This window comes from Pseudopodoces humilis, chromosome 11 (genome assembly GCF_049639895.1).
Source record: "Pseudopodoces humilis isolate 2021_Gansu_Grassland_sample_001 chromosome 11, ASM4963989v1, whole genome shotgun sequence".
NCBI lineage: Eukaryota > Metazoa > Chordata > Aves > Passeriformes > Paridae > Pseudopodoces > Pseudopodoces humilis.
The window spans coordinates 21,190,462-21,218,415 of record NC_142210.1 but is presented as its reverse complement, the minus strand read 5'-3'; the positions used below and the strand labels follow the sequence as shown (position 1 = coordinate 21,218,415).

Sequence of the window (27,954 nt, the reverse complement as noted above, 5' to 3'; positions counted from 1 at the left end):
GGGCGCGCTGGAGGCGCGGGGGTCGCGCAGCCGCCGCCCCGGCCCGGCCCGATCCTGTGGCTCCCCCGCTCCGAGCCTGCGGCTCCCCCGGCCCGGCTGGGGGGCGATGCCGACACAGCGGGACGGCGGCGCCGGCAGCACCATGTCGGCTCCGGGCGGCCTCGGGGGCAGCCTCGGCGGGGACGGCGCCCACCAGGTCCGGGTGAAAGCCTACTACAAGGGGTGAGTGCGGGCACCGAGCCCCCGGGGAGGGCCGAGCGAGAGGAGCGTCCGAAGCGGCGCCGTGGGTATTCGGGGTACCCGGCACAGACTCCTCTGGATGGACTCCCCTGCATGGACTCCCGGCGATACTCCTGCTCAAGCCCCGGGTATCCCCTGGCTTGTAGGGGAGGAGGGAAAGAGCAGAGGAAAAACTCTCCACGACCAGCCAGCCGTGCTGAAATGGATGTCAAGTGCAGAACTGGTGTCAGGGTTGAGGGGGGAGGTCGGGTCCTCCTTTCTCCTGGGATGACCATCCCAATGAACAAGGATGTGCCTGAGCAGCCTTTGCGCTGCTCACCCTGCTTCCCTTCACCCCCAGGCCTTGACTGTCAGTAATAAGTACATATTCCTTCATAATGCACGCCAAAAGTCGCACTCAGTGTGTTCAGGATCCAGCTTTGGTTCTGGTCTTTCTATGCGAAGTGATGTTCATGACTAAAGGAAGAGGATGTTTGTATGAAAATTTGTTTCACGGGTTTTTAGGCTGTTTGCCAGGGACTGAGCGATTTCCAGGGGAGTCTGTGAATGGTAACCCAGATGCATCTACTGTCAATTATGCTTCTGCTGTTAAATAAAAACCAAAAAAACAAGATACTAGGTGTCTGCGAAATGGAAATCTGAATTTTGTGGGCCTAATTCAGTTTCTCTCCAGCAATAACACACAAAGCAAAAGAAACGTCCTACCTTGGGTTCACAGCTCGCTATTAAATAGTAACAGTTACAGGACTTAATAAGTTTCAGTGGAAGGGTTGCCAGTGGTTCACTGGGCCATTAAGTTCGAGGGGAGGTGATCTAAGCAGAAAACAACGTAGGTTGCGTTTTAGGATTAAGAGTGAACACGATGCTCTTGATAGCTTCCTTCCAGTTATATGTGTTAAGCACAAGAAAAGGTATATTACATTTTCAGTATTTACTCTATGCTATCTTTAGCTGTTTAACTTTAAGGAGAGGTATAGAAGCTACACTGAGCATTTGGTATTTGCTGCTGTGTTTGGTTGCTGGCTTGTGTCTGCTTTGGGGCTTTTCTTGACAGAAGTCTGTAGAAGTTACTGTAGAGACTGGCATAGTCTTTGGCTTTAAAGGACGTGTGAGACACTGTCAAAATATGTGAAATTTTGAGCTCTTCGTTTCATAGTCCCTTTAATCCACTTTTTCTTAGGAAGTAAAGATGACCCTAGCTATCAGCTGGTAGAGGTGTTAATTTGATCAGACAGTGAGCTAAAATGGGAACTCTTCTGGGTGAAAACCATTTATTTTTCTTTTGCTGGGTCAGTTTTAATCTTGGTCATTTCCACATGAAATCACATGGATTCTTGCTTTAGCACAGGCGGGATATGGGGCAAGAACAGGGAGGAAGCAGCCCAGGGTTGTGGGAGTAAGGAAAAAATCTGCTACATTGGAGAGGAATGCTGGCTCATGACACTGGTAATAATTTCACAGGCACTGGAATGTTTCCTTTGAGTCCTGTCCATTGACTTTTTATCTGTTAATGCAGTTATCAGTTTAGTAATGGCATTGAGTCATATAGGGTGTTGGTTAACCATTGTGAATACCAACAAACTAACAAGCTGAATGCCTTAGTTGTGATTTGAGATTTAAGCAAATTATTCTCTCCACTTTCTTACAACAGAAAGTCTCAAGCCCCTTCTCAGACTTGCACTATCAAGTGGATATCAAAGCCAAACATTTTACCAGCACTTACCCTGAAATGACTTGGAGGCTGAGAACTGAATGCTGATACCAAAGGCAGCTTTTTCCCTGTTCTTCAGATAAACTGTCTCAGAGCTGGATCGAGGAATTAATGGGAAACAATGTTAATCAGGAAACATTAATCTCTCCTAATTTCCTTTTAATGGAAGCATTTAAGTGGTTTGTAGAAGTTATTGGGAAAGTCTGGCTGAGAAGGTCTTTTCATCTTCCAAAAAGAGTTTCTGGTTAAAAAGAAAAAGAAACAAAAAACCACTAAGCCAACCCAACCCATCCACTTAGAAGCACAGATTTGTTCTTGAAACATTTGGGAATCTGATAGTCGGGATACTTGCCTGGGGCAAAGAGCTGAGCCTGAATCCCCAAAACTCGGCTGGGTCTGGCTGGGAGCCCAATTGTTTTTCTCAGCCAAGACAAAAACTTCACACAGGACCCTTTGAAGAGTCTTTGTTTCATTGAACCATGCAGTGGTAATTCTTTATCTTAAATTCATGAAATATGTTAAAACAGGACGGAAAATTTTCCTAAAAATGATCACAGTTCATGCGAATAAAGGGATGGGGAATTCCCACAGACTTGGGAATTAGGGCATGGAGTTTTTCCAGGTATTTCATTCTCTCAGTTAAACTGTGCTTATCTTCTACATAGGATTGGTTGTTTAAAATTCTTAAAATAATGTTATGTATTTTAAAGAGTTACTGTGATCTGTGCCGTGTGTGTAACAGAGGTTCCTAAGGGGGTTTTTAGGAATTCATTTTGTAACTCTGAAGATGGATTTTTGTTGATGGAATAACAAAGTGTAGCAGCTCCCAGTGTATGGCACTGATCAGCATCTGTAATTTACAACCATTTCAGCGCTCTGATGATATTCAAAGTTTGCCTTTTGTCTTACCTCATTTGCTTCTTGTCAGGTCAGTACAAGAAGTTGTTACAACATACATATGTTGTAGGAGTAGAGAACAGGTAGGAATAATTCACAGCTCGTGCTCAAGGAATCCTGTAGAATTCATGCTGGTTTAAAAAAGAAACAGAACCAACAGTGATAATAACCATTTTTCTGTCACAATTAGAGTTCCTAGCATGTATTGTTTCAGTGCCTGACATAGATTTTATGCTGGTTTTAGCTGTGTAGGCTGTAATGTAGGTTAGATTTTTAATAAAAAGGGGTTTATGTTTGATTTGGTTCAGTTTGATTTGGTTCAAATGAAGAACACGCCTGACAATGCTCTCATGATACATGTTAAACCTGCTTCTTTTCTTAATTTTAGTTACATAATTACTTTAGTTACATGAGTAGAAAAAGTGTAAGGAGAAAATAAATTTTAATTGTAAAATCAAAATGTACCTCCATAAAGATTTCCAGGGAATTAATTTCTTAAGGATTCTCGAATTATTGCATAATTTCTTTTTCTTGGGCACCTTTTGATCAATTCTTCAGTACAGTGTCTTCTGTTGTCTGTTGACAATCAAGTTCTTCATAGAAGAGTGTTCAGCTTAGGAAAACTTTGAACTAAACCTTTCCGCCCCTTCTCATTATTTCAATATTTAGCTTTCTGACAATATATATTTTTTTCTAGAAAAACAGACTTGCACAGGGGAAAGCAATGCTTTAAATGGTTGTGAGTGGCAGTGGCTGCACCCGACAGTACAGAAATGACACTGACACAGCAGAACTCCTCAGGATTCCTGTGGTGGTTCATTGCAGTGAACTCTAATTAGACCTTTTCAAAAGCCTTAATGACCAGCCCAGGTGTGTGATGCATAGGTGGATATGTAGGTAACATGTGTAATGTATCTGTACATTTCCCCATACATAATATGGGATAGATGAGGCTGCAGGTGGAAAAGTCTAAAGCAGTACTGTCTATTCTTACAGGGTTGTTCTCTCACAGGAGTTTAAGATCAGAGTGAAAAATGTGGTACAGACAATGAATTGTGTTTAATTGTTGGCATTGATTTTGGGTGTTTTTTGTTGGATAGTTCTTTTGTTTTTTATTAAAGGACGTTTCAACTCTTGGATAATTTGTCAAAGAAAGCGAGGAAAGCTGTTTGATATCAGAAAAAGTGGACAATATGGTCTTCTATATGTATTTAAAATATGTTCTCTAGTGTGTTTAGGTTTGCCATTTGCCTTTTCTCAGTCTTTCTAAGATTCATGTTTTACTGATTCTGATATTTACAGGATATTGACTCAGACAGTCCTTCTAGTAGTATGAATAAATTATCTTTATTATGAAAAATTATATTTATGATATGATAATATTTATTATATTATTATGATATTTATGAAATATAGAAGTGATAGCATTTTCAGTGAAAGTAATTCAGGACAAGTGCTGTCTTGTATATTTGCATGTTTCCTACTCACAGGTCCCTGATTAAGCCCAACTATTATAATAGTGCTCAAACAAATCGTAAAATTCTGTTGCTTTCATGGTAAGAGTTAATTGGCACCTCCAGATGTGGTGCAAAAGATGTGCTTGAGTCAGATTTTCTTCTAATTTCCTATGTGTGCCAAGAGAGGATAAACAAAGATATTTATTTCACCTTGGAATAGCTTTATGACAAACATGCTTGTTCCAAGCAGTGTATGATCTTATCTTCATCACAAGGAAAGGCCTATTGTCGAGAATGTTTTTCCCAAATCTCAGTAAAAGAAAACGTTTTGTATCTTTAATGCAAGTCAGCAGGCTATAGTCCATATTCACTTTCCTTTGTCCCTTAATTTGGCCAACTAACTTTTATTTGAAATGAGATTTATTTTTTTTTTCTCAATGGAGTTTAACTTCTTGGCTGGAGTGAATCCAGCTTTTTCCTAATGAATGCATCATCAGTGTTGTGTCAGGGGCAAGAAGTGTGGAGACCCGAATGTGTAACAACAGAACCATTGTTAAAGTGTGTCAGCAGGAAATGTCGGGGTCATCAGTGGAGTTCAAATGGCAAAATAAAGCAGTAGAAAAACCTGTAACCTTTCTAGTTCCTGTGTTCTGTAGTTAATGCTTGTGGAACCTTGTTTATATTTAACATCATCTTTCTCTTTTAATGTTGCTATTGGCTAGAGTTCTCTGAAAGACTAATTAGTGTCTGCTGTAGCAGAAGAGATATTCTGAATTATTTGGTAACTGTTTGATACATATCATGCTAGTAGCAATTTAGAGGACACGCTTAAATTCTGAAATAATAAAACTTTCTTTTTTTCTGAAGGAAAACTGCTAAAGGGTTTCCTACTTAAAGGTACCAACAAGTAGTAAGAGATTTTACTTTAGAGATACGACGAGATTCCAAGGCTGTTCAGTGCACCTTAATGTTGTGATTTTTCCTCTTTGCTGCAGTACTGACAAATCTATTTTAAGTGAACTTGCATCATCACATTTGAAAATGTTCTGAACAGATTTTTCTAATATATATATCATTTAATCTTCAGTTTTTGCTGAAGCATTAGTGATTACAGTCTCAAAAAGTGTGGTCTGTAACTTTCTGCTTTTCTGGCAGTTATAGTCATTTAACAAACTCTCTACTGACTAGCTCAATCCCAGAAACCCCTGCAATGTAAATATATATAAATATAAATACTTTGGCTTCTCAGCACTCTTCAGAACTAGTTTTTTTGTTTAAGAACATATTCCACAGTGAATATATCTGTGCTAAAATATGAATCAATGAAGGGATGGTAAACTTAGTGGAGCTGCTAAGTAAGCAGTGCCTTATTTCCTTTCCAGAAAAACAGGAAATACAGGTTAAGGCTTTGCCTCCTAATACAGGCTTGCTGTGTGGTGGCTGCCCGTGTGTCTGTGACAGTAACACACTGTCAGATCCACCTGTTGGCACTGGGTTCCCAGCTGGTGTTTTGATAGAAGGTGCAAAAGGAGACCTTTGTGTCTGTGAGAAGAGTTTGCTCTGTTGGATGGATGTGGTTGGGGCTTTCAGATAAAGCCCCATTTTCTCTAAATGACTGTGCTGTGCCTTAATACCTGGTCCAGTTGTTGTTTGTTTTGCATTGCTGCAAACAGGAGCAATTCCTTCACCAAATCACGTAGCAGCTTTTTGACTGCTTTATTCAGATTATTGAAGAGATGATGTGTTTATCCTGGGCTCATGTCTGCCCTATTTACTGGAGTCTGTCCCCTAACTAAACCTAACCCAGCTGATGATGCTCATAAATCCAGAAGTAGGTTCACTGTTCTTTCACAGTGCTTAGAAATTGCCAGTTGATTTTATTCCTGCTGCTGCTGTCAGAGGAGCCTCAGGCAAGCAGTTTGGGTTTTGTGTGCTCCAAGCAGTTTGGGTTTTGTGTGCTCTCTGCCCCCTCCGAACATTGCTCCTGTTCCATAACTACAGCATTAGGTCACCTTCTTGATCTCAATCTGCCCATGCACATGATGATTTAAAGATATTTAACTTTCTGCATATGTACACTTCAGTCTGGTAGGAACCTTGATGGGAAACTTTGTTGCTTCAATTATTTGTTTTAGCTCCCCCAAACAGTCCTGAGTGCTGGCATCCACTGGAGCAAATCCAGCTGGGTGAGGTTTTCATAGGAAGATTAATCTTGTAGCTCAAACATGGAGCTTTTATGCTGTGTTTGAGGAGTGTGTTGTGAACAGCCTTCCTCCTTCCTCTAACTGTGTCTCCCAACTCCTTTAAGGGTCTGAGCACTGTCACATATTCCCCTTTAAGGCCCAGTCAACACAGTGGGCCAGCATTTTTTGCTAACATATTAAAACCAGGTTAACTCACTTTTAATTATCACAGAAATACCCATTCTGCATAACAGTAAAGCAGTACATTTCAATTCTAAGTGTATGGCTCTCTGTCAACCTTGCCCTTCATTGTGTGAAGCACCACTCTTTTTTTAAAGGCACTTTGAATATTTGCACATGCCCCCAAGTCTGCTAGGAAATCTGTTTAGTATTTGTCATTAATTTTTCATAACATCTACATAAGCAGAATTTAGTTGGAGTAGATGTATGTGTTTTTACATTTTGATACTAATAACAAAATAACTGTTAAAGAGGAAGTAAAACCAGAAATATGTTTTGAACATTATTCAGACATTTGCAGCTTTTCATTCTTGAGTTTCCACCTGAGTTTTCCACACTCTTCCTACAAAGTACTTGATTATCAACAGACAACAGAAGACACTGTACTGAAGAATTGATCAAAAGGTGCCCAAGATAAAGAAAAATAAAAAGAAATTATACAAGAATTCAAGAATTCTTAAGAAATTAATTCCCTGGAAATCTTTATGGAGGTACATTTTGATTTTACAATTAAAATGTAAAAAAAAAACCACCAAAAAAAACCTAACTACAAGATCTAATTTCTCTAATTACCTGCTGCAATTCACTTCATAGTTACTTGGGCATAAAATCTGAGTTTTTCTGAAGCAGATACCTGGGGGATTAAATGTCAAGTAATAAGAATCACTTGGAGCCCTACATTCCTGTAAGAAGGGAACTTACGTACTTTATTTAACATTTTGAAGGGAGCTGCATCAGGGATGGGGTTAATATTAGTGGTATATGGAAAGTGTTAGAGATAATGATCAGTGTTATTTTTTGTGGAATAGCTTCTGAAGTTTATTTTTCTCTTTCTCAGGGACATCATGATAACTTATTTTGAGCCTTCCATCTCCTTCGAGGGACTGTGCAGTGAAGTTCGAGACATGTGCTCTTTTGACAATGAGCAGCTTTTCACCATGAAATGGATCGATGAAGAAGGTAAATCAATGCTCATCAATACATTGCTCAATTTCCCAGCTTTTCTTTCTCTTTCATCTTTTCCTTTCACTCTGCCTTCGTAAGAAAAGCTTATAAAACATAGAATCTGACTCCAAAAATAAGCTACCAATGCCTTCTTAAGTAGAGTTTACTGAAGAGGTATTTGTTTCACGCTACCTACTGTGTGGCTTGCTCTCTTTCTTTTTAAACCAAACAAGACCTCAGTGATTCTGAAAATGTTAATTCAATGTTAGGATTTCTTATGAAGGCAACAGAAAGTATTCCTTTATACTGCTGAAGATTCCCTTTATATCTTATATTTTTGAAAGAGTTAAACAGACATTAAGTTATACCAGTATTTATCTAAAATATTGATGTAATTTAGCGTATAGTTGAGTTGTATGTGCAACCAAAAACATATCTCAAGTGTTATTATCAGCTGTTACTTTAGCAACCTAAAGTCTATTAACACATAGCTAATAATAAAACTTCTTCCAAACACTAACGATGTGTAGTAACTTTTCAACAAAATGCAGTGACAGCCTTGACTGAGAACACATCTCTAGTGCTTACATTATCCATCTTAAAGTTTACCTTGGATGAAAAAAGTCCATCTGCCTGTTAACAGATGTCATCCATTCAGCTGTGTGTGCACAATAGTAATTTTTTTAAAGGTTATTTGTAGGTTCTGTTTTCTCAGTGGAATTAGTTCATCCCACATGTAGGTTTTGAGCTACAGCTACAATGAAGAGCCCTCTGAATTATGAGATTGCTGTGGAGTTATTTTAGCTGATGCAGTACATAAAAGGCTGCAGTGTGCAGTGATTTGTTGGCTGTGGTTGGTGTTTGCATGCAGCCATCAGCATAAATGGTGCTTATGGAATTGTTTCCTCCAGTTTCAAATTGGGCTGCTGCCAGTTTATTCAGGGTCTAAAGCTGAATGTGGAGCAAAGTTGATTTTTGGAAGTGCCATATAGGCAGGTGTGTTGACGTTTATGTGGTCTTGGGAGTCTGAGCAGGTGGGGTTTTTTCTTCTCCTCATCATTCCACAGTTATTTATACCAGGCAGATGCAGTACAGTAAAATGAACAGTGTTTATGACTGAACTGTGTAGCAGAGCTACTGGGAGTTGAACATTTACTTTATAATAAGCTGGCTTAAAAGTGTTGTTTTATCATCAGAAAGATAATGGACTCCTCACCTCAGTGGAGGAGTCTGCAGTGTCAGTCATAGCAGGAAACATATATATATATATTAAGCATTTTGTACTGATTCATTAATTTACTTGAAACCACAGTTTGTTCTGTCTCAATTTCTGCTCTTTAATTAGAGATAGGTTTATAAAAAAAAAGGAAGGTTGCAGTTTGCCTGAACTATTTTAATGTGTAAGATTTGCTTTTCACAAGCAATACATGTTTGCTTTAATCATTGACTTACAGTTTAATGTCAATGGAGAAAAAGTTAATCTGCCAATGAGGAGTGTGTTTAAAGCAAATCCTCCTGTCTTTATTGTGAATAATTCTTGCGTATACAATGCTTGGCTTCTTGCCGAGCTCCCTGCCTCTTCTCTCAGTGCCACTCTGTAGTGTTTTCAGTTGATATTCTTTCTAGAAACCTGTTTTGCTTTACTGGAAAATTCCTGTATCACATCCTCTTCACCAAAAGTGAAGTTCACTGTTTTAACAGTAGCATGAGGAAATGTGTGTGCTGTAGGCTGGTACTTGTTACGCTGTTACTCATGCTTTTTATAGTCTGAGAGAAGATAAGGGGTCTGGGCCATCACTACTTCCTGACTAAACTGGATTTACCTGGGCATTAAGGTTTTGATTTGTCATGTAGTAAATGCCTTTGCAAGGGAGGGCTTCATGTGTAACTACTCTGATTTCATAGAGGTAATGGCACACAAAGACAGATAAAATTTGAGTGGAGTCATTTCCAAAATCTTGAGATACAACTGGAAAATAAAATGAACTTGATTTGATTTTAGACAAACTTCTGTTTTTATTGTGTATGGTCAGTTCAGCTTCGCTCTGCCTCTTGAAGCAACCTGTGGGATGGACACTGGTTTTCTGTGTGTCTTCAGTCTGTTGTTCCTCACTATATAACTCAAAAATAAATATTTTCCTATGTATCCCAGCTGTCTTTGACTGCAAAATTTGTACTACTCAAACCTGTTGAGAGAGATGTCTGTAAACTTTCTGTTCTGAGTTTGCTTGTTCTTGAGACCCTCCTTTGCTTCTGCCAAAAGGAAACACAGAACTGTTTGCACAGGTGTCGGAAACAAATGAAGAAAAAGTGGTTTGTTGATTCTCACAGTGAGTCTGAGTAAATACAATTGTTCCTTCTCCTCCCACCCTGCTCTGCACAGTGTTTGTGCTGTGGGTGGGCACTGTGGTGTCCAGCTGTAGGGGGAAGTGGTTCGGTGGAAAATTACTGTAGATGGCTTCAAAGACTCGTCTGGAGGATTTTGATGTGCAGGAAAAAATAAAGACAGAACAGTGAAAATGGACCGTTTACATTTATTATTTATATTTTAGCAATAGCATAGAATGCATAGAACCACAGAATAGTTTGGGTTGGAAGGACCTTAAAGATCATCTCATTCCACCCCCTACCATGAGCAGGGACACCATCTGCAATCCCAGGTTGCCCAAAGCCCCATCCTCTCTGGCCCTGGACACTTCCAGAGCTTCTGTGGGCGTGCTGTGCCAGGGCCTCACCACCCTCACAGGGAAGAATTTTTTCCCAATATCCACTCTAAACATACTCTCAGTGTGAAGCTGTTCCCCCTATCCTGTCACTTCATCCCTTGTAGGCAGTCTCCACCTTCCTTGTTGGCTCCTTCAGGTTCTGGAATGCCATAATTAGGTCACCTCAAAGCTCTTCCAGGCTGAACAATCCCAGCTCTCCCAGCCTTTCCTCAGCTGAGTCCTCCATCCCTCTAATCAACTTGGTGACCTCCTCTGGGCTGCCTCCAGCAGGTCCATGTCCTTCCTGTTGTGAGGGAAGATACACTGGAAACAAATGCATTGTGATACATTAGAAACAAAACAAAGTCTCTGGAAAAACTTTTGTGGGTGAGTTGAACTACCTCCTGCTGCTGGTTCTACTGAAAAGCTTTAGCAGTGGCTGTATTAATGTAGATAACTTACAGTATAAAACACAAAGATAATAGTTAATGGTCTGTTGCTTGTGAGCTTTCTAACTCTGGTATTGACTGAGGACTCAAAGCAGTAAAACTTCCAGACTGGATCCAGTTTAGCCAGGATGGAAATTATTCTGCCTTCCTCCAGTTTGGTTACTCATAACTTAAAGACACGGAAAGTATTTCTGTTAAAAATTAGAAATATGGGAAGGCTGACTTGCTGTATGGGATTGGGGCTGAAAATAAACTTCTGCTCATGCTGGAACAGGCAGAGGTAAATCATTTGTTCTTGCACAGGACATCTTGTATAGATGAAGAAGGGGGGGAACAAGTTGAGCTAATAACTAGAAGTATTTTCTTTCTTTGGGGCAATGATGACTGAGATTCAGCATTGTTTTTAAAATGTTTCAGTTACAGTATTATTTTGAAAAAGGCTTACTGTTTTAGGGGGCTAATCTTTTTATAATGTTAGTAATATGTATCAGACACCAAAGAAAACACAGTCTTGTTTGAGATACTTTATCATCAAGGATTTGGCATGTAATTTAGTCTGCGCCATCACAAATGGTCAACAAAACGGCAGTTATTTTATTAAAAAAATAAGAAACAAAGCTAGCCAACTTCCACCTTTCTTCTGCCTTGATGTACTTTCTTTAAGGAATTTTATTTCAAATAGTTGTGTGAGTATAAAACTAGTAGTTACAATTGAGAAAAGCGGGGTGTTGCACTCGGATTACATTACTTGTCAAAAGTTTCCATTGAGGTTTGAGGAGAGACTTGAGCAGCTCCTGGTGCAAGTCTTGGCAGTACTGAAGCAGCTGTGAAAATAGAATTGCCTCAGTTCTAATTAAAAATCCTTGAAATAAAAGGTAATGATAGAAGGTTTTTAGGTGCTGGAATATAGCCTGTACCTCCTGTACTGAAATAATGTGTAACCATGCTTGTAGCAATGATGTTTTGTTCTTATGATCTGCTTGCCTCTTGGGAATATCCCATATTTTTATTTTCCCTGAAAGAACTCAATATGACTCTTACTTTCAGATGTACTCTTTGAACAGTGTTAAAAACAAATTAATAGAGAATATTGGATTTTTTCTACAATAATTATCCTGGAACCAACTGTGAGGGAACTACTGAATGGTATGGAACTAACTGGGTTGAGTTTTGTGCTGTTCTGTTTTCTTTCCACAGGAGATCCATGTACTGTTTCCTCTCAGCTGGAGTTAGAAGAGGCCTTTAGGTTGTATGAGCTAAACAAGGATTCAGAGCTTCTGATCCATGGTAGGTGAAATTCACTGAAATTTACTGCTGCTCATGTTTGTACCTGTGAATGAGTGGAATTCTTGCCTTCCATTCCTATGCTTTTCACACCCTTCTCCCTCAGGCCTTTGGTGATCCTGTCAAGGGATGCTGATGACCATTCACTGTGCTTTTTGCTCTTCTTTATTAAATTAAGGGAGAAAAAAATATTTTGCTGTTAGTTTATTCATGAAATCCAGCCTCTTGTTTCTTCATTCATTCAGCCCAACTGCCTTCAGACACTTGCTGGCAGCAAATGATATAAGGGATAAAGTACAATTTATTTTTTTTTTATTTGTTTATTTATTAGATTTGTACATTATCCTGAAGTTAATTATGGATAAGTGCTTTAGAGCAGCATCTCCATTAGGAAAAAAAAAGGATGAGCTCCATTTGTGATACCAGATTAATGAAATGTTTGTCTTTTCTAAAATTAGGTACTTTAGTTTTAAACTTAATGATATCATGCCCCTGTTTAATGTGTAGTTGTTCATTTTTATTCTTCAGGGTTATATGTCTATTTTGGCAGCTTCTCCAGAATATTTTTCCAGCTATTATTTGTACCTTTTTATCAGTAAAAGGTTGCTCTTAGTTTATCAGAGGTTAGAGCAGAAAAGTCATCATTATGAAGTGTTGGTGTGTTACACTACAGTGTCTTAACAGGCTCCTTCTCTTAAAAAGATGCATAAAATCTAGTTTATCATCAGCCCATTTGAAAGGGAAAGACAGCTTTCTAGCTTCCCACACAGAGTTTTAAAAAGGGGAAGAATATAATCCATTTGTTGGTACATTTCACTGCTTCTGTGCAGATCAAATTTTTTATCTGCACATTCTTCATTAATTTTTGTGTGTGATAACTTCTGAGTAAACTGGCACCATGGCTGTCTGTCCACATTTATACTTCTCTCTGATGGTTACTGAAGCCAAATAAATCATAAAAGATGGGTAGTGTTACTAAAGCTAAGTAAATTGTGAAAATAATCCTAAAACTTACATAGTCAAGATCCTATGTAACTGTTAGGACACTGTCGTATTAAACATTCATATTTGGAAATCTTGACTAACCATGGAGATTGGCCACACGAGAAACCAAAATCATTACTTTTTCTAATTATTGTCTAGGAAATAGCTTCATTTATTCTGCTTTTTGCATATATTTCTCATGTCTGTCCCTGCTATGCCAAGCAAAAGGGGTTAGTGGTCGTTTGCAGCTCACCTGTTCTTAAAGAGGGTTTTTTTGAAGTGCAGTCAGTGCTGTTCTCTAGATGATTGAATGCCTTTCAGGAGTGTTGTTTTTAACCCAAAGATTTTTTTTCTGTCTGAAATGAAAGCTAATCAGAAGTTAATGTCTTTCTTGCAGTATTTCCTTGTGTTCCAGAGCGGCCTGGCATGCCTTGTCCGGGAGAAGACAGTAAGTAGGCATTTCAGCTAAGAAATACAGAAAATTAGATTTCCTGTTTTAGGAGATTTTTGATGTTGCTTGGTTTGGCATCCCCCACTTAAGAATATTAATAATGCAAATCTTTAAAAATCAAATATTTAAAAGGAATAGGAAGTCTTGCTAAACTTAATGTTTGTCACTTCTGAATCATGGTTAATAAGCATTTCACATTCCTATTAACTACCCATGTCAACTCTGCTTTCCTTGCTTTTGCCTCTTCTATCATGACAGTTTTTTATCCTATTCCTGTCTTTTGGGGAGCTGCCAAATTGCTGGCTGACAATTGTGAGCAGAGGCTTGTAATCAATGATAATGACTTGTCGTGTCACTATTTACAGATCTGTGGTTAATTCATTTGAAATGGATGTTTAGGTGCTATCAGGAGGATTCTCCAAAAACCTCTATTGTGTTAACTAATGTTCTAGACGTTAAAAGGGTAATTTCCCCCCAGTCTTAAAATTTTATAGAAAAGAGTGTGTGTGTGTTTTGCACACAAGCATCTGTCAGCTTGGTATCCAAATCTCTGACAAATCTAAATGTGCATGTTTAAAAGTTAACTTGGGCAGAATGGGTAATGCTGGTTATCAGAAAAATGAGGTTGCAGACTGAATCAGAAAGAGATTTACAGCTCAGTGTAGTTTTTCATATCTTAGTTTTCAGTGTCATGCCTCAAGTAATGAAAAATAAAGTAATAGTTAAAAAAATGAAGAAAAAGAAATAATAGTGGCAGCTGAGGATTTAAAACACTGGAGGATTTGTCAAGCAATCTTATGAATCAGGACATGCTCCCAATTCACCTTCCTCCCTCCTTCCCCACAGCTTCTCCCTAAGTCGAGCTGAGGTATATGTATACTTTGCACACAAGTGCTTGTATTGTTTGGGCAATTTACCTTCTCTTGACTCACTGTTCCTTTTAACTTCAGAAAAATCAGAATTAACTTTGAGTAGATCAGAGTATTCTACTTCAAATTTTCTCCAAAACTTAAAAAAAATATAAAAAAATAATATATTTGGAACATTCCTCTATTTCTGCAAGGTGCAGGAGTTAAAGTTTACTCTGCAAGTTATTCTACACAGAAGCCTCCAGGAGAAGATGTTGTAGTTCTGTTTTTGTATTTGTCTGGATATAATCCTGTGTTTTTCCTCTTAGAGTCCATTTATCGCCGAGGCGCCCGCCGGTGGCGAAAGCTCTATTGTGCAAATGGTCACACTTTCCAAGCCAAACGATTTAACAGGGTGAGACTCTTGTTGGGTGCTTAAAGCCATGATACAGGGATGTCTTATTTTCATAATGATGATGCCACTGCCTTGAAAAGTTATCAGATTTATTCTCATTTTTGTTGTTTTGTCTATATACTTCTGCTAATCCTGTATCTTCAGGAAACTTAAGCAATATTAAATAATCAGGAACTTGAAATAGAAAAAAACAAGACAAATTGGTTGCAATTCACTTTACATATACTGAAAGCATAAAGTCAAAGTTCCTGTGTTCCTTTAAAATCTTCCTGCAGGGCAAACTGGAACGTATTAGATGGCTAAAAGTAGATTTTCAGTCAGCTTCTAGGAGTGAAATGGTCGAACTTGCTTATGATGCACAGACTTTTCTTTCATGACTTTTAAAGGAGAAAGCAGAGATGTTTCTCCAGGCAGCCTGTTTCTGGTGCCATGTAATCGACTGAAAATAACAAACCATTCAGAATGTTTTCAGGAAGCAAGGGTCAAATATAATTAGCTAAGGACCAAGAAGGCTCTGCTGTGTTTGAAAACAGCAACAGCAAAAACCAAACCCAAAACATTTGAGTAAGTCAGGTTCCTTGACAGCTTCAATAATCTTTCCTTCTTCTCTAAGCTTAGTGTATTGTGTGCTTAATGCTTGAGATCGTCTCCACTAAACTTCATCTTGAGCATCCTCATGTCTAACTTCAGCTTTTTTGTTGTTGTTTTTTGACCTCATCTGGGTTAAATGCTGTCAAGGCACCACAGTTAAATCAGTTTCCACTCTTGCGTCCATAGGCACCCTGTTTTCCTGGATCTTTGGAGTTGTTTTGTGAATGTCCTTCAGCGAGTGGCGATCTTCCCATTCACGTTGTCTGGTTGCTTAAGGTGTTGAAGCTTCTGCTCTCCTGCCTTCCTCTGTAAGGACTCACCTACAGAGAAATGAGGAGATGAGCTTGGTTAATGCAAGTGTGGCTGGATAGTTTTATTGTCCAGTTTTGCTCTTTAATGAGTTTTGTTTGTTTCTGGTTGCAGAGAGCTCACTGTGCCATCTGCACTGACCGGATATGGGGCCTAGGACGCCAGGGCTACAAGTGCATCAACTGCAAACTCCTCGTTCACAAGAAGTGTCACAAACTTGTCAATATTGAATGTGGCCGACACACACTACAGCCAGTAAGTGAAACTGACCTGATAAATTGTCTCAAAAAAGCTGCAACCGACCAATCAAACAAATAAAGCCCCCCCCCATTTTATACTGTTGGTTTTCAAACTGCAGCCTGCAAATAATCGCAGTAGTTGAAACATAATTTGTATGGTTACCATGGCTTTTTCAAGAAAGTTTGGAATTCACTGAGCAAAAGTGCAACTTATAGCAAGACAGGAGTCTAATCTGCACATCTGACATTATTTCCCTGGTCACATATAAGCATATAAGGGACATTTGTCCCATCATTCACAGGTACATTGCATAGCATGTATATATATTCACACTATTTTACATCTTCAGAATGCATAGGTGGAGTAAATTCTCTATATATCTGATAGGTTATTGGATTATTTCCATTTGCAGGAAAAGAGTATGAAAAGCAGTAATTTTGATTTTTCTCCCAAGAAATTCAATCATCCTCAGTTCTTAAGTCCTGAGAAAAATTGAGATTATTACTGCTCCTGGTTTAATAAAGCAGGCAGTTTCAAGTCCATATTTTGGGAATTCTTTTGACTAATAGATATACTGCTGAAGGACTGGAGTTTTTCTATCTCACTTCTCATCTGTCGTATTTCTTTCTCTTTTGTACCAAGTTGTCGCTTCTGGAAACATGTCATGACATCCAGAAAACAGAGAAAATAAAGGATGCAGTTGTTTATTTCATTGTGTATGTTTTAGTAACTGTGTTGACTAATCTAATTAAAAAGTAGCTAGATTATATTCTTCAGGGGTCATTAATTTCGTTTTATTGACTCTAAAATAATGTGTCTGACACATGGACAATCTATTACAAAAATCCTGTCTATGTTTGCAGGAACCAATAATGCCTATGGATCCATCATCAGTGCATTCAGATAATGTAGAAACAGGTAAGATCAATTTTTTTTTCATAAATTACTATAAGTTGCTGAAACAGAACTTTGAAGTAAAATTATTTTAAAATCCCTTCTTTACTTTTTCATAGAAGAAGAAAAGTAAGACATCTTCTTAATGCTAAGGGGGATATAAATATAAAAATTCCAGTTTTCCACATCTTACCAGTTTCAGAACCTTGACTAAACAAAGAAGAATTTATGCTGTCAGTTACATTTAGTAAGCTGAGTACTTCAAATGCCCTGATCAAGCAAAAAAAACCCAAACCAAACCCTTAACAGCACTAGCAGAGCTTCTGCTGTAGTGATGGCCAAACATGTTTATTCTTGTGGCAGTCAGTGATGGTCGTAATATAAACCTATCAGTTTTGAACATTTGAAATAAAACTGTTTTTATTTTTTTGATGTTGTTATTTTACTATAGAGAAACTGTTTCTCTGATTGTGGAAAGGCAGAAGAAAGTTCTGTTGTGTTGCATGAGTCTAATAAATTTTTCTTGCACCTCCAGTGATACCATACAATCCCTCAAGTCATGAGAGCCTGGACCATGTTGGTGAAGAAAAAGAGGTAAAATATCCAAGCTAATTCTGTACATAAAATCACGGAGTGTCTGAAGTTGGAAGGAACCCAGGAGGATCTTCAGAGATCCTAAAGCCTGTGTGTCTCAGTTTCAAGATTTTAGTAGTTTAATTTAGCACAAACTGAAAATTAGCTCAGAGGGCATATTTGGGTTGCTCCTGAGATGTGTGCATGTCTGGCTTGCATGCTGCTTTATTTTGAACCTTGGGTTGAGATGTGCTTTGATTTAGAAAGTGTTCTAAATTCTCCCAGTTTGGTTTGTTAATATCTGCCAAGTCTCCTTTGCCTCCTTTGTTTCCCAGCACATTCCTTTCCAGGACAGTACAGTCTTAAGATAACAAATGTTAATTGAATTACTTGTTTATATTAATTATGAAACTTTGTTTGAAATGCTGACTTTTGCAGTTGCTGACACTGGCAAGGCTGCTTCCTCATTTCAGTGCATCTTCATCCACAGGCAATGAGCATTAGGGAAAGTGGCAAAGCTTCCTCCAGTCTGGGCCTGCAGGATTTTGATTTGCTCCGAGTCATTGGAAGGGGCAGCTATGCCAAAGTGCTGCTGGTTCGACTGAAGAAAACTGAGCGCATTTATGCCATGAAAGTGGTGAAGAAAGAGCTCGTCAACGATGATGAGGTGGGCAAGGTGTTCTCAGTGAATTGGGCAGCTCTTCCAGACAGCTCCAGTGTCCCCCAGGAGGTGGGAGCCAGGTCTGGGCTGCAGCATTCAGTGAATATTCTGCATATGGTTTCTTGTACTGCTCTATAGGAGGTTCACAAGGCAGGTAGCCAGGTGGAGTCTCATTTTCGTATGTTCACGTCTGGGTTTTTGTTACAAAGAAATCTCACCATGTTATTTTAATTGCTTGTTAGATCAGACCCCCATCTTAACAATTTTTGCACAGTGATTAGTGAAAACATGTCAGAAATTGCACTATTAAACTGCTAAAAACCTCTTGTTACTGAGGATTTCCCTTGGGTTTCTTTAGGCTACTCTGAAAACATCAGAGTGACTGTGGCTTGCTGTCCAAGAGCTTTTGCATTTATTTCTCAGTCTACCATTGATTCCTTCTGCATTTCTTGGTGCTACTTTACATTTCCCTGCACTAGTTTATCTCTAACACATCAGTGTTTTCATTCCCAAGGTGGTTTCACAGTGAGGCTAAGAGTAGAGGACATTCAGGACATAAAAAGTATGCTATCAGCTATTGCTTCACATTTCAGAACTATAGACTATTTAATTTCTTGCAAGTAAAACAAGGACAGCAAAGCCTTTGAATGTCTTTCTGCTAATTGTCATTAATACTTGACCTAAGAAGTGCAACAGTTCTTTTCTGAATGTCACTTTTCTTTGAAAAATAGGATATTGATTGGGTTCAGACAGAGAAGCACGTCTTTGAACAGGCCTCAAATCATCCTTTTCTGGTCGGATTGCACTCTTGCTTCCAGACAGAAAGCAGGTAAAGGTCATAAATTAATAATAAAATAGTCTAATAAAAAATATTTCATCCTATCAGGCACCTCAAAGGCCTAAATTTAAAACATAAAGTGTTAAGTAGAAAAGTCAATGTTTGGTAAAACTTCATAGTATTTTGTGATCCAAATGCCATGTGCATCTAAGGTTTTCAGATGGGGAAAATACAGAAGAATGTGAAGTACTGGTTGATGTGGTGGGAAGGATTCTGGACAGGAAGGGAAATGCAAGCTAGTAGGAAAAAAAGGATTGAGAATATTTGATAGAAAACGTAGAATGGAAAGGAAAAAAGGCTTGGGGAGATGAAAATCAGAAGTACACAAAAACTGAGGAATAATTGTCTGAAACTTACCTGGATCCTTGAAGATGAATCTGTGTGCAAGACTCAGAAAAGAGAATCTGAGTTTTCAAAAGGAAAACCGAGGAATAGAGATGAAAGTTATTATTTTTCTATTCTATAGAGTAATACCTTGAAGTACATATAAAATCCAGCTATTGTATATTTAAACAGTATCCCTGCTGTTTTGAAAAGGTGACAAGCTAATGGAGGGAAGTGAGAAGAAAGAGTATTTGTAATATACTTACAGTATTAACCACAAACAAAAGAGACTAAAAGGATGAGGAAGGAAAACTAGACTTTTAATTATTTTTTTTTTGTATGGTTTGTGCATAGAAACGGATGTGGCTTTATACAGTCACTCGTGTAGTAATGACAGGCAGCGCCTGTAATGGATGAGGAATATGGGAAGGATTACTTACATTCCTTTAACAATTCAGGAATTATCTAGAGTAACTTTGTATACTTGATTTTGAATTTTGGGAATTTATTCGAAGGAGGGGAAAATGGTTAAACCAGTCATGATGCCAGAGGTGGGAGGAGTGGAATGGGCATTGTTCTATAACAGACCTGTAACATCTCACACCTCTTTTAGCCGTGCACACAATCATTTGTAACAACCCTGTGTGTTCCAGGTTATTCTTTGTTATAGAGTATGTCAATGGAGGAGATCTGATGTTCCATATGCAGAGGCAGAGGAAGCTGCCAGAGGAGCATGCAAGGTGTGTCTCATTCCAGATTTCTTGCATCAGAACAGTGATTTTCTGACACAGTGCAGCAGTGCAGAGATTATGAGGGATGAGCCAGCAAATCCTCTCCAGATGTTAAGGATTTAAGAAATGTGAAACTGCATCCTCCTTTTGCTGCTGCAAGCCACCATGTTTTTGTTTCAAAAAGGAATTGTAATAGGAAGCATGTAGATGTTGTTTGCATTGGCATTACTCTGTATGACTTCAGTCTGCTATTTTTTTCTAGAAAAACAGTTTGTGGTATTTTTTTTTTAATGTCTAATGATATCAATGTGTTTCTCATACAACAACTACTACCAGCTGTCCAGGCAAATGCTGAGATCTTGGTGCATATGCTTAATCTCAGATGGTGAGATAAAAGGGATGATTGCAGGAGACATTACTATTAACTAAAAACGATTTTTCAAGTGCACAGAAACATTTATATGATTATAAACAATTTGCCACTTCTCTGTGAGAAAAGAATAGAATACTTGGGATTATGTATAGAAGATACCATACTACGAAGACTGTGTTATTGTGCTTTGGGTTTTGATTACTTGAGTAATCAGAATTTCTTTCTACACCAGGTTTTATTCTGCTGAAATCAGTCTAGCATTGAACTATTTACATGAGCGAGGGATAATCTACAGGGATTTAAAACTGGATAATGTGCTCCTAGATTCTGAAGGGCATATTAAACTCACAGATTATGGCATGTGCAAGGTAAGAGTTAGTTTTTTGCTAACCAGGAAGACCAACAGTTAAGAAACCATTATAAATTAAAAGATGCAGAGACTTTAAAAAGTGAAATTTCAAGGTCTCTCTTTGTACACAGTGCACACAGGCTGTATATTCACTTCCACATGTAGAGAAAAGGCAAATGCCAGAGTGAGTCCACGGACTACACTTATATGTACCGTTTATGTTTTCATAAAGCTGCTGGATCAACTCATCTGGGAAGTGTTGGCTGAAATAGTGAGGATAAGGTGATTTCAAAAGAGGTTGAAATTATCAGTCACTTGCTCCTGTTTGGATTCTGTGGCACTGCCCATTTCCTCTGGGAAAATTTGTCACTGCAAAGACACTGGAGCACGGCTTTGGCTTTGCCATGGAATTGCCATAATGCTGGTTATTCAAGACTTAATTAATTCCAAGTGAAGTTCTTAGCAGAGGAGTGTGGCATCTTCAGTTAATTGTAAAGTATTTTCTTCCCATCTTTTCCTAAAGGAGGGTCTGAGGCCTGGTGACACAACCAGCACATTCTGTGGGACTCCAAACTATATTGCACCTGAAATTCTACGGGGAGAGGATTATGGTAAATGGAATTTCTTGTTGCTACTTTATAACTTTCACCTTGTCTCTTCTTATTTGCATTGTTTAAGCAGCAGAAAGTAAAAATCTCCATTAGACACAGGATCGGTCTTAATTCAACATCCCGTCTGAAAAAGTAAATAAAGCCTTCAAAGGAAGAGTAGAAAACATCACACAAAGCAAATGAGATACTCTGCATTGCACATTTTAAATTCTTTTGAACAGTCTTGAAGAATAGCTTGAGTCTTCCAAATTTATTATTGTTTATAGCTATTTTAGATACTACTAATGATATATTTGCAGTCTGGAGTTGTGTTTGGTTTTGGAGCTTTACATCTGGCAGCAATGATGGATTAGATACAAATTCATTGCAAAAGGCCTAGATAGTAGATGTCCCTTTACATCTTTTTTTTTTTTAATCTATCATCTTATTTCAATCAAATGTCTCTTTCATACTGGCTTCAGATACTCCTGCTTATCACAAGCTTTCTAGCCAGCTAGACTGTATCAGCCCCAGCCTGGCTACTGGGATTTACTTTAGCAGTGAATAGTAGGGGAGATATACTTTGCTCCATGAATGACTGACTTGCTGCTATTAAGACTCACACAGTTCCTCTTTGGTCTTATCTGCCACCCTGGATAATGCACTGTTGGTTAGTAATGACTAGGCTTAAATATTATCTAAACCTTTGTTAAGGGCTTAACACCAACCTTTAACCTCTTTGCATTTCGTCTGTACAGCATCTCCTCCTGTTGTGTACATAATGATCCACAGTGTCTGCTGCAGTCGTTATCTCTCCTTTATTCAGCTAATTGGAAAGACTGGCAATACTTACATTTTTGAACTCATTCTTCTCTGTCTATTTTTAGCCCCAGAGGTGTTGGTATTTTTGTGAAATATCTCCAGTGGTGTTTTCTCTCTTGAATTGTAGGCTTCAGTGTGGACTGGTGGGCCCTTGGTGTGCTGATGTTTGAGATGATGGCAGGCCGGTCGCCGTTCGACATCGTCGGGAGTTCTGACAACCCTGATCAGAACACAGAGGATTATCTCTTCCAAGGTAAGTACCATGAGTGTTCCTACACTTTAGTGCTTTACTTCTACCTAACCTTGAAACTAACTTCAAAGATGCAAGGGCTGATAGGAACCTTGTTTTCTTGCAGTAATTTTGGAAAAACAGATCCGAATTCCTCGATCCCTCTCTGTGAAAGCAGCAGGTGTTCTAAAGAGTTTCCTTAACAAGGTAAGAGCTGATGTACTTCATCTGCCATATACAGAAACAGTAAAAAGGTGAGAGCCTAAAGCAGAATTTCAATGGAGTTGGGAGCCCTATTCTAGATACTTCTCTTAAAATCTGAACCTCCTGGTTCTCAGGCTGGGATTATGAGTAAATTCCAAAATGAAAGGCATAGAAATGCTCCAAGCAATTTTTTTAACCTGAAGAATTGAACAAACTTACCAGATTTAGTTTGGTTCTGAGAGAAGCAGGTTAGCAAATCACTTGGACAGCTTCTGATGACTTCCTGGGGAGAGATGCAGAGGCAGGATGTGCTCACTGCTTGCTGGGGGCTCTCTAGCCTGAGAGTCAGAAGGTGTGGTAGTGGATGATGAGTCCAAGCACTTGCTGGCTTTTAGTGAGCATTACGTGAGTGAGAAGAGATACAGGAGAAACCAGATTTGGCTAAATTATTCTAAGAATGTCACACCATTCACTGCACACTGTTACAGCTCCCTGGTAGTGTGTGCATGTTTGTACCCAGAGATGGAATTGTCTTGTTAAAATAAGCTTTCCACAATATTTACCAGGAACTGCAATTACTGCCCCAGTGTGATTTCCTGGCATAATCTGTTCAGGGGAAGAGTGAGGGAAGGTGGGGGGAAAGAATCAAATTCATTAATAATCTAAGCAAGCCTGCTCTGAAACCTATGGTATGTTTAACAGGTCTGGATGAAAATGAAGAAAAACAGCATAGTCATTTATATAAAATTTAGTTAAGGGCTTCCATATATCCCTGCCTGTTTCAGAGGGTAAATTTGAGCAGTTTCCAAAATAAATAATGCTAATTTAATTCTTCAGTGTTCCTTGTAACTGTGGTGTTTCATTTCTCATGGGGTTTGTAACATTGGCATTTTATTCATGTGTAGGCTGTGGCATCCTTTTAGAAATATTTCCTTCCTTGCACAGGATCCAAAGGAACGCTTGGGCTGCCATCCTCAGACAGGATTTGCAGATATCCAGGGACATCCCTTCTTCCGCAATGTTGATTGGGATCTGGTATGTGAATGCCCCCTGCCTTGGCTGAGGCTCTTTGCATACAGTGTAAAAGTTGTTTTGAACCTAAGAGAGGACCTTAAGCTCAGAAACATTAAGCTCTTAATTTGTGTTTTACCAGAATACACAATCTTTTTTCCCTTCTACAAACAGTAAGTGCAGTAGATTATTAGAATGATTGTAGAAAGTATAAAAAATAAACTTAATGGTAATCTTCAGCTTTGCTTAAAAACAATTCAGTAGGTTGTAACTCATTCTCAGTGTGACTAAGTGCATTTATTCTTAGATGGAGCAAAAGCAAGTGGTGCCTCCATTTAAACCAAATATATCTGGAGAATTTGGTCTGGATAACTTTGATTCCCAATTCACCAATGAACCGGTGCAGCTCACCCCAGATGATGAGTAAGTAATGTAGAATTTAAGCAGTTCAGAGAAGAGAATATGGGTTTTTTTTTACTTGTTTGGGTGTGTTTTATTGTTAGTAGTCAGGTGAGATTATCCTGAATGAAAAGCCTTTATAAATGCATGATAATGTGCTTGATTTTGGTAGTGGATTTGTGGTTCCTTACGCTTGAGAGGCCCTGATTTGGGATGAGGAGAGAGGGACCTTTCTAGTTTGATTGAGCCACTGCTGTTCACATTTTAGGAATTTTTATAGGGTTTTATATTACATTCACATAGTATGTAAACATAAACAGGATATATTAAATGTTACCTTGTGCACCTTAATCGGGTCTGAAATCCATCTTCCTTCTTTATCTCTTTCTAAATTCAGACTAAACTTTCTAAACTGTATAGTTTAGAAGTTTAGCAAAGTTGCTGATGCAGGTGCAGTATCTAACACATCCTAATGTTTTCAGGTCCTTACAAAATGGACTGTTTAGGGCAAGTTTAGAAACTGCAAACCTTGCAGACTGCTTTGTGGGAGAGTGAGTGAAGCCCAGTCATTGCTTTTGAGGGGTTTTGTGCTTTGGTACCATTATTTGGGTTAAAAAAACCTACTGGTAACTGTAAAGGTAGAGAGGGACAAAAGAGGGAAGGGAAATTTTCTCAGTTGCAGTCCACTGAACAGGTTTAAATTTTAAGTCAAACTATCAGTTAATGTTACCTTTTTAATTTTGCTCAAGTAATGACTATTCTTTAATCCTAACAGTGATATTGTGAAGAAGATTGACCAGTCTGAATTTGAAGGCTTTGAATACATAAATCCTCTTTTGATGTCAGCTGAGGAATGTGTCTGAATTCTCCATTTCTGAACTGTGCCAATTGTTACTCCATTTGTTTCTGCATGGATAAACATCTCTCCATTTGGATGCACTTGCATAAAATGAGTAACTCAACTCAACATCCTGCCCTTGCCACCTAGTGTGAATTTTCTTTTTGTATTGATCATTCTCCAGGACAGTTGTTATGCTGTACCTTTAGCTGCCAGATTTAAAATGTTAGAACTTACTAACAATTTTGCCAAATTTGAATTTTAATACGGGAGTTGGTCTCTGGGGCTCCTGACTGAACAAAGGGTCTGGCTGTATAGTTTGTCAGTGCAGTGTTCTGAGCGAGGAGAGTTCTCCAGTGCTTAATGAACACAAATTGCATCAGGTGATGTAATAAATTATCCTTCAAGGGTTTCAGATTTTTTCAGCAAGATGAGTAAGAACTTACACTTCTGTAGTTCCAAATCTCTTCTCTCTGAACATCTGATTTCCCTGTTCTAGACATAGAAATTAGAGCTTTGTTCATGCCCTTCAGACTGAAATGACAGCAAGGAGAGCAGGTATTTACACTGAATAGGTCAAGACTGGCTGCTTTCATGGGGAGTATTGATCCTACCCTGAAGGAGACTATTAATTCCATATCAGAACTGGTAGACTTTGCTCCAACTCTCACACTAGGAATTGTACACTGATACAAAGAGTGCCTTTCTAGCCTGGCCTTTTCAGTAAGGGTTGGACACGGCATCAAGTGTCAGTTTAATTAAAGAATTCAGTTAACTCTTTGAGAAGTTAAAATCTGTACGGTATAATTCAGCAGTAATGGGCAGCTAATACAGAACCTCATACTATTTATTGCTTTTGTACTTGCTGCCTTAACTGCATCGGAGCTGCACACGGTACAGCCACAGCCTGGGAAAGGATGTCGGTTCTTTTTTAATCTTACTGCCACACTGCTGGGAATGAGTTCCACTTTGCCAGTGGAAAAAGCATATCTAGAATAAAATAGGTGCTGTCCACAATGACTCCCTTAACTTCTGCCCTTAGAGATGGTGATCTGTACTTACAATCAAACCTGAAATGTTGGTATCAGGCTCAAGGAAAGCAATTGAAAGAATGGATCAAACTAAGACTAAGAGGTGTGTTTCTTACATTTCATATTAGTAAGTAGTGTAATATACAGCACAGATGATTCTTACTTTTAATGCTAAAGCAATAGTTATGAATGTGTTGGGCTGAAGAAATGCCAAATGTACCACTGGGGTTTTTTATTATTTTGGGGAAAAGGGATTAAGAGACACTGAGGAAAGGAATCTGTGTTATGTAAGAGCCGTAAGTGAAGCTAAGTGTCACTGAAAGCAGATCTGAGAATCTGTAAGCACAAGTTGGCAAACATGACCTGAAGCTTTTAGTAGACTTTTGCTTGGCCAGTGTCTTTCCATGAACATCCTTGTATGGCAACAGTAATTTCATAGCACAAGTTTTCTGGTGTATGTCTGTTCGCTTCCATGTCAGCTGCAAGCAGAGATTGCACAAATCCACACTGGTGTCATAGTATGAGATTTAGTTCATGTTTTTCTTTGCAATGTGAATAGGAAACTCTAGTATTGGGCTGAGTTTTCAAAACTGGGAAGTGATTTGAGGGGCTTCAGTTTCAGGGAAGTGCTGAACCTCATCACTGTTAAAAATCAGGTTTCCTTGAATTCAAGTTCCATCTTTTCAAATGTAAAATATCAGTGAACCTTCCTTTAAAGAGCAGCTAATGGGGTCAAATGAACTGCTCTACATACAGTTTTAAAATGGTGATTTTTAAGCCTCTGACTTCTGCACCCACAAGTTTAGACATCAGGGCATAACTGATATTAAACCTGGGAATCGTTTAAAGCAAACAAGAAAAGCCTTGTCTCTACAGTGGCATTGTTTCCTACGAGATATTAAGGGAAATGGCTTTATTTAAGGAAGGACATTTCTGCCATTCATCATAGAAGAGTAAAGCAAAAGTTAATTTTTTTTTTATGTCACAGAAAAAAATACTTTTTCTGTTTACATATCTAAACATTAAGAATGTTGCAAAGTGACAAATATCTTAAATTACTGTAAATCCATTTGCAAACTTTAATTTTCTCCAAAGTGCCATGATATTAACTGTTATCTTTCATTGTTAAGCATACAGCAACTGTCATAAATATTCAGAAGGGACATTGGGTGTAAACAGTCCAGTGCAGTAGGTTTTGTTTTTTGGAGAACGTGTCTGCATCAGAAGCATGATGTATTTATGTGGAGTAACCTCCTTTTTGTATACGAGTTAGATTCCTATGGGTGCTCTGCTAGTTAATATTGTCACTACTATTTTCCTGTTTCATATGGAATATGGTCTTGAGCATTGTTGTGTAATCATTCCCTTTATTTGTGCACACTTTTTACTTTAAATAAAACATTTATATTAGAGCTCGGTGTGTTAAAATCTCAGAAATACTGTGAAATGCTGGTCTTTTCTTGGTATCATTATATGACCCTTTTAAATTATCCATATCCCATGGGAGCCTTGTTCTAATCTTTTCATTTCTTGTAGAAAATTGCACTGGGATAGGCCACAGCAACCCAAGAAATGTCTTTCTCACCCTGCATTAACCAAACGTGTCTGAGAATGCAGGTTTTGCTCCAGCATCATTCCCCAGCCTCATCCTCGTCTTGTCCCTTGGAAAAATATTGTTCTTGCAGGTTCTGTCTTTCCTTCCGACACCAGTGATGAGACAAAAGCAGTGAGGCATCAGTCCTTTGCACAGAGACAGAAATCTTAAAAGAAAATACAAAATGCTACTTTAGCCTGCTCATCCAAAGGCCTCTTTCAGCTGGAACTCGTACAATGTCATGTCAGTCAGCAGAGCTGGGATTTGGAGTTCAGAGCAACGCTCTCGTCTGCTGCACTTACTTCTGCATGATTTATTTCTTTGTTTCTTCAACTCCTCCCATGTGTTCTCAGATTTCTGACATAGAGGGTGATGGCACTTAGCTCACGCTGCCACAGATGCAGTGGTTTAATTTCTATATTTCAGTATCTTTTAAAAGAGATTTTGTCTTGCCTGTTAGCAGGGGTGTCTGTCTGCAATCCTGGCGAGTGCTGCAGATGGCTGCATATCTTACATGCTTAACCTCCCCCCACGCACGCTCCCT

General features: G+C 38.6%; 1 protein-coding gene across 1 annotated transcript; it reads left to right on the top strand.

Annotated features, from left to right (window-relative positions):
* The first annotated feature begins 20 nt into the window (after nucleotides 1-20).
* PRKCI (protein kinase C iota) lies at nucleotides 21-27,228 on the top strand. Its single transcript, XM_005525101.3, has 18 exons — nucleotides 21-222; nucleotides 7,567-7,688; nucleotides 12,025-12,114; nucleotides 13,493-13,543; nucleotides 14,724-14,809; nucleotides 15,824-15,964; nucleotides 16,813-16,867; nucleotides 17,379-17,437; nucleotides 17,907-18,083; nucleotides 18,809-18,906; nucleotides 19,893-19,979; nucleotides 20,576-20,711; nucleotides 21,216-21,303; nucleotides 22,232-22,357; nucleotides 22,461-22,540; nucleotides 23,483-23,572; nucleotides 23,856-23,971; nucleotides 24,723-27,228. The coding sequence occupies exons 1-18, from the start codon at nucleotides 107-109 to the stop codon at nucleotides 24,808-24,810; spliced, it is 1,806 nt and encodes a 601-aa protein (XP_005525158.1). The 5' UTR covers nucleotides 21-106; the 3' UTR covers nucleotides 24,811-27,228.
* Nucleotides 27,229-27,954: the final 726 nt, after the last annotated feature.

Excerpts from the sequence above, each read along its gene's own strand:
- PRKCI (XM_005525101.3), top strand. The coding sequence starts at position 107 with ATGCCGACACAGCGGGACGGCGGCGCCGGCAGCACCATGTCGGCTCCG. Across the intron at positions 15,965-16,812 it reads GCCGACACACACTACAGCCA|GAACCAATAATGCCTATGGA; the intron begins GTAAGTGAAACT and ends CTATGTTTGCAG. Across the intron at positions 22,358-22,460 it reads AGAGGATTATCTCTTCCAAG|TAATTTTGGAAAAACAGATC; the intron begins GTAAGTACCATG and ends GTTTTCTTGCAG.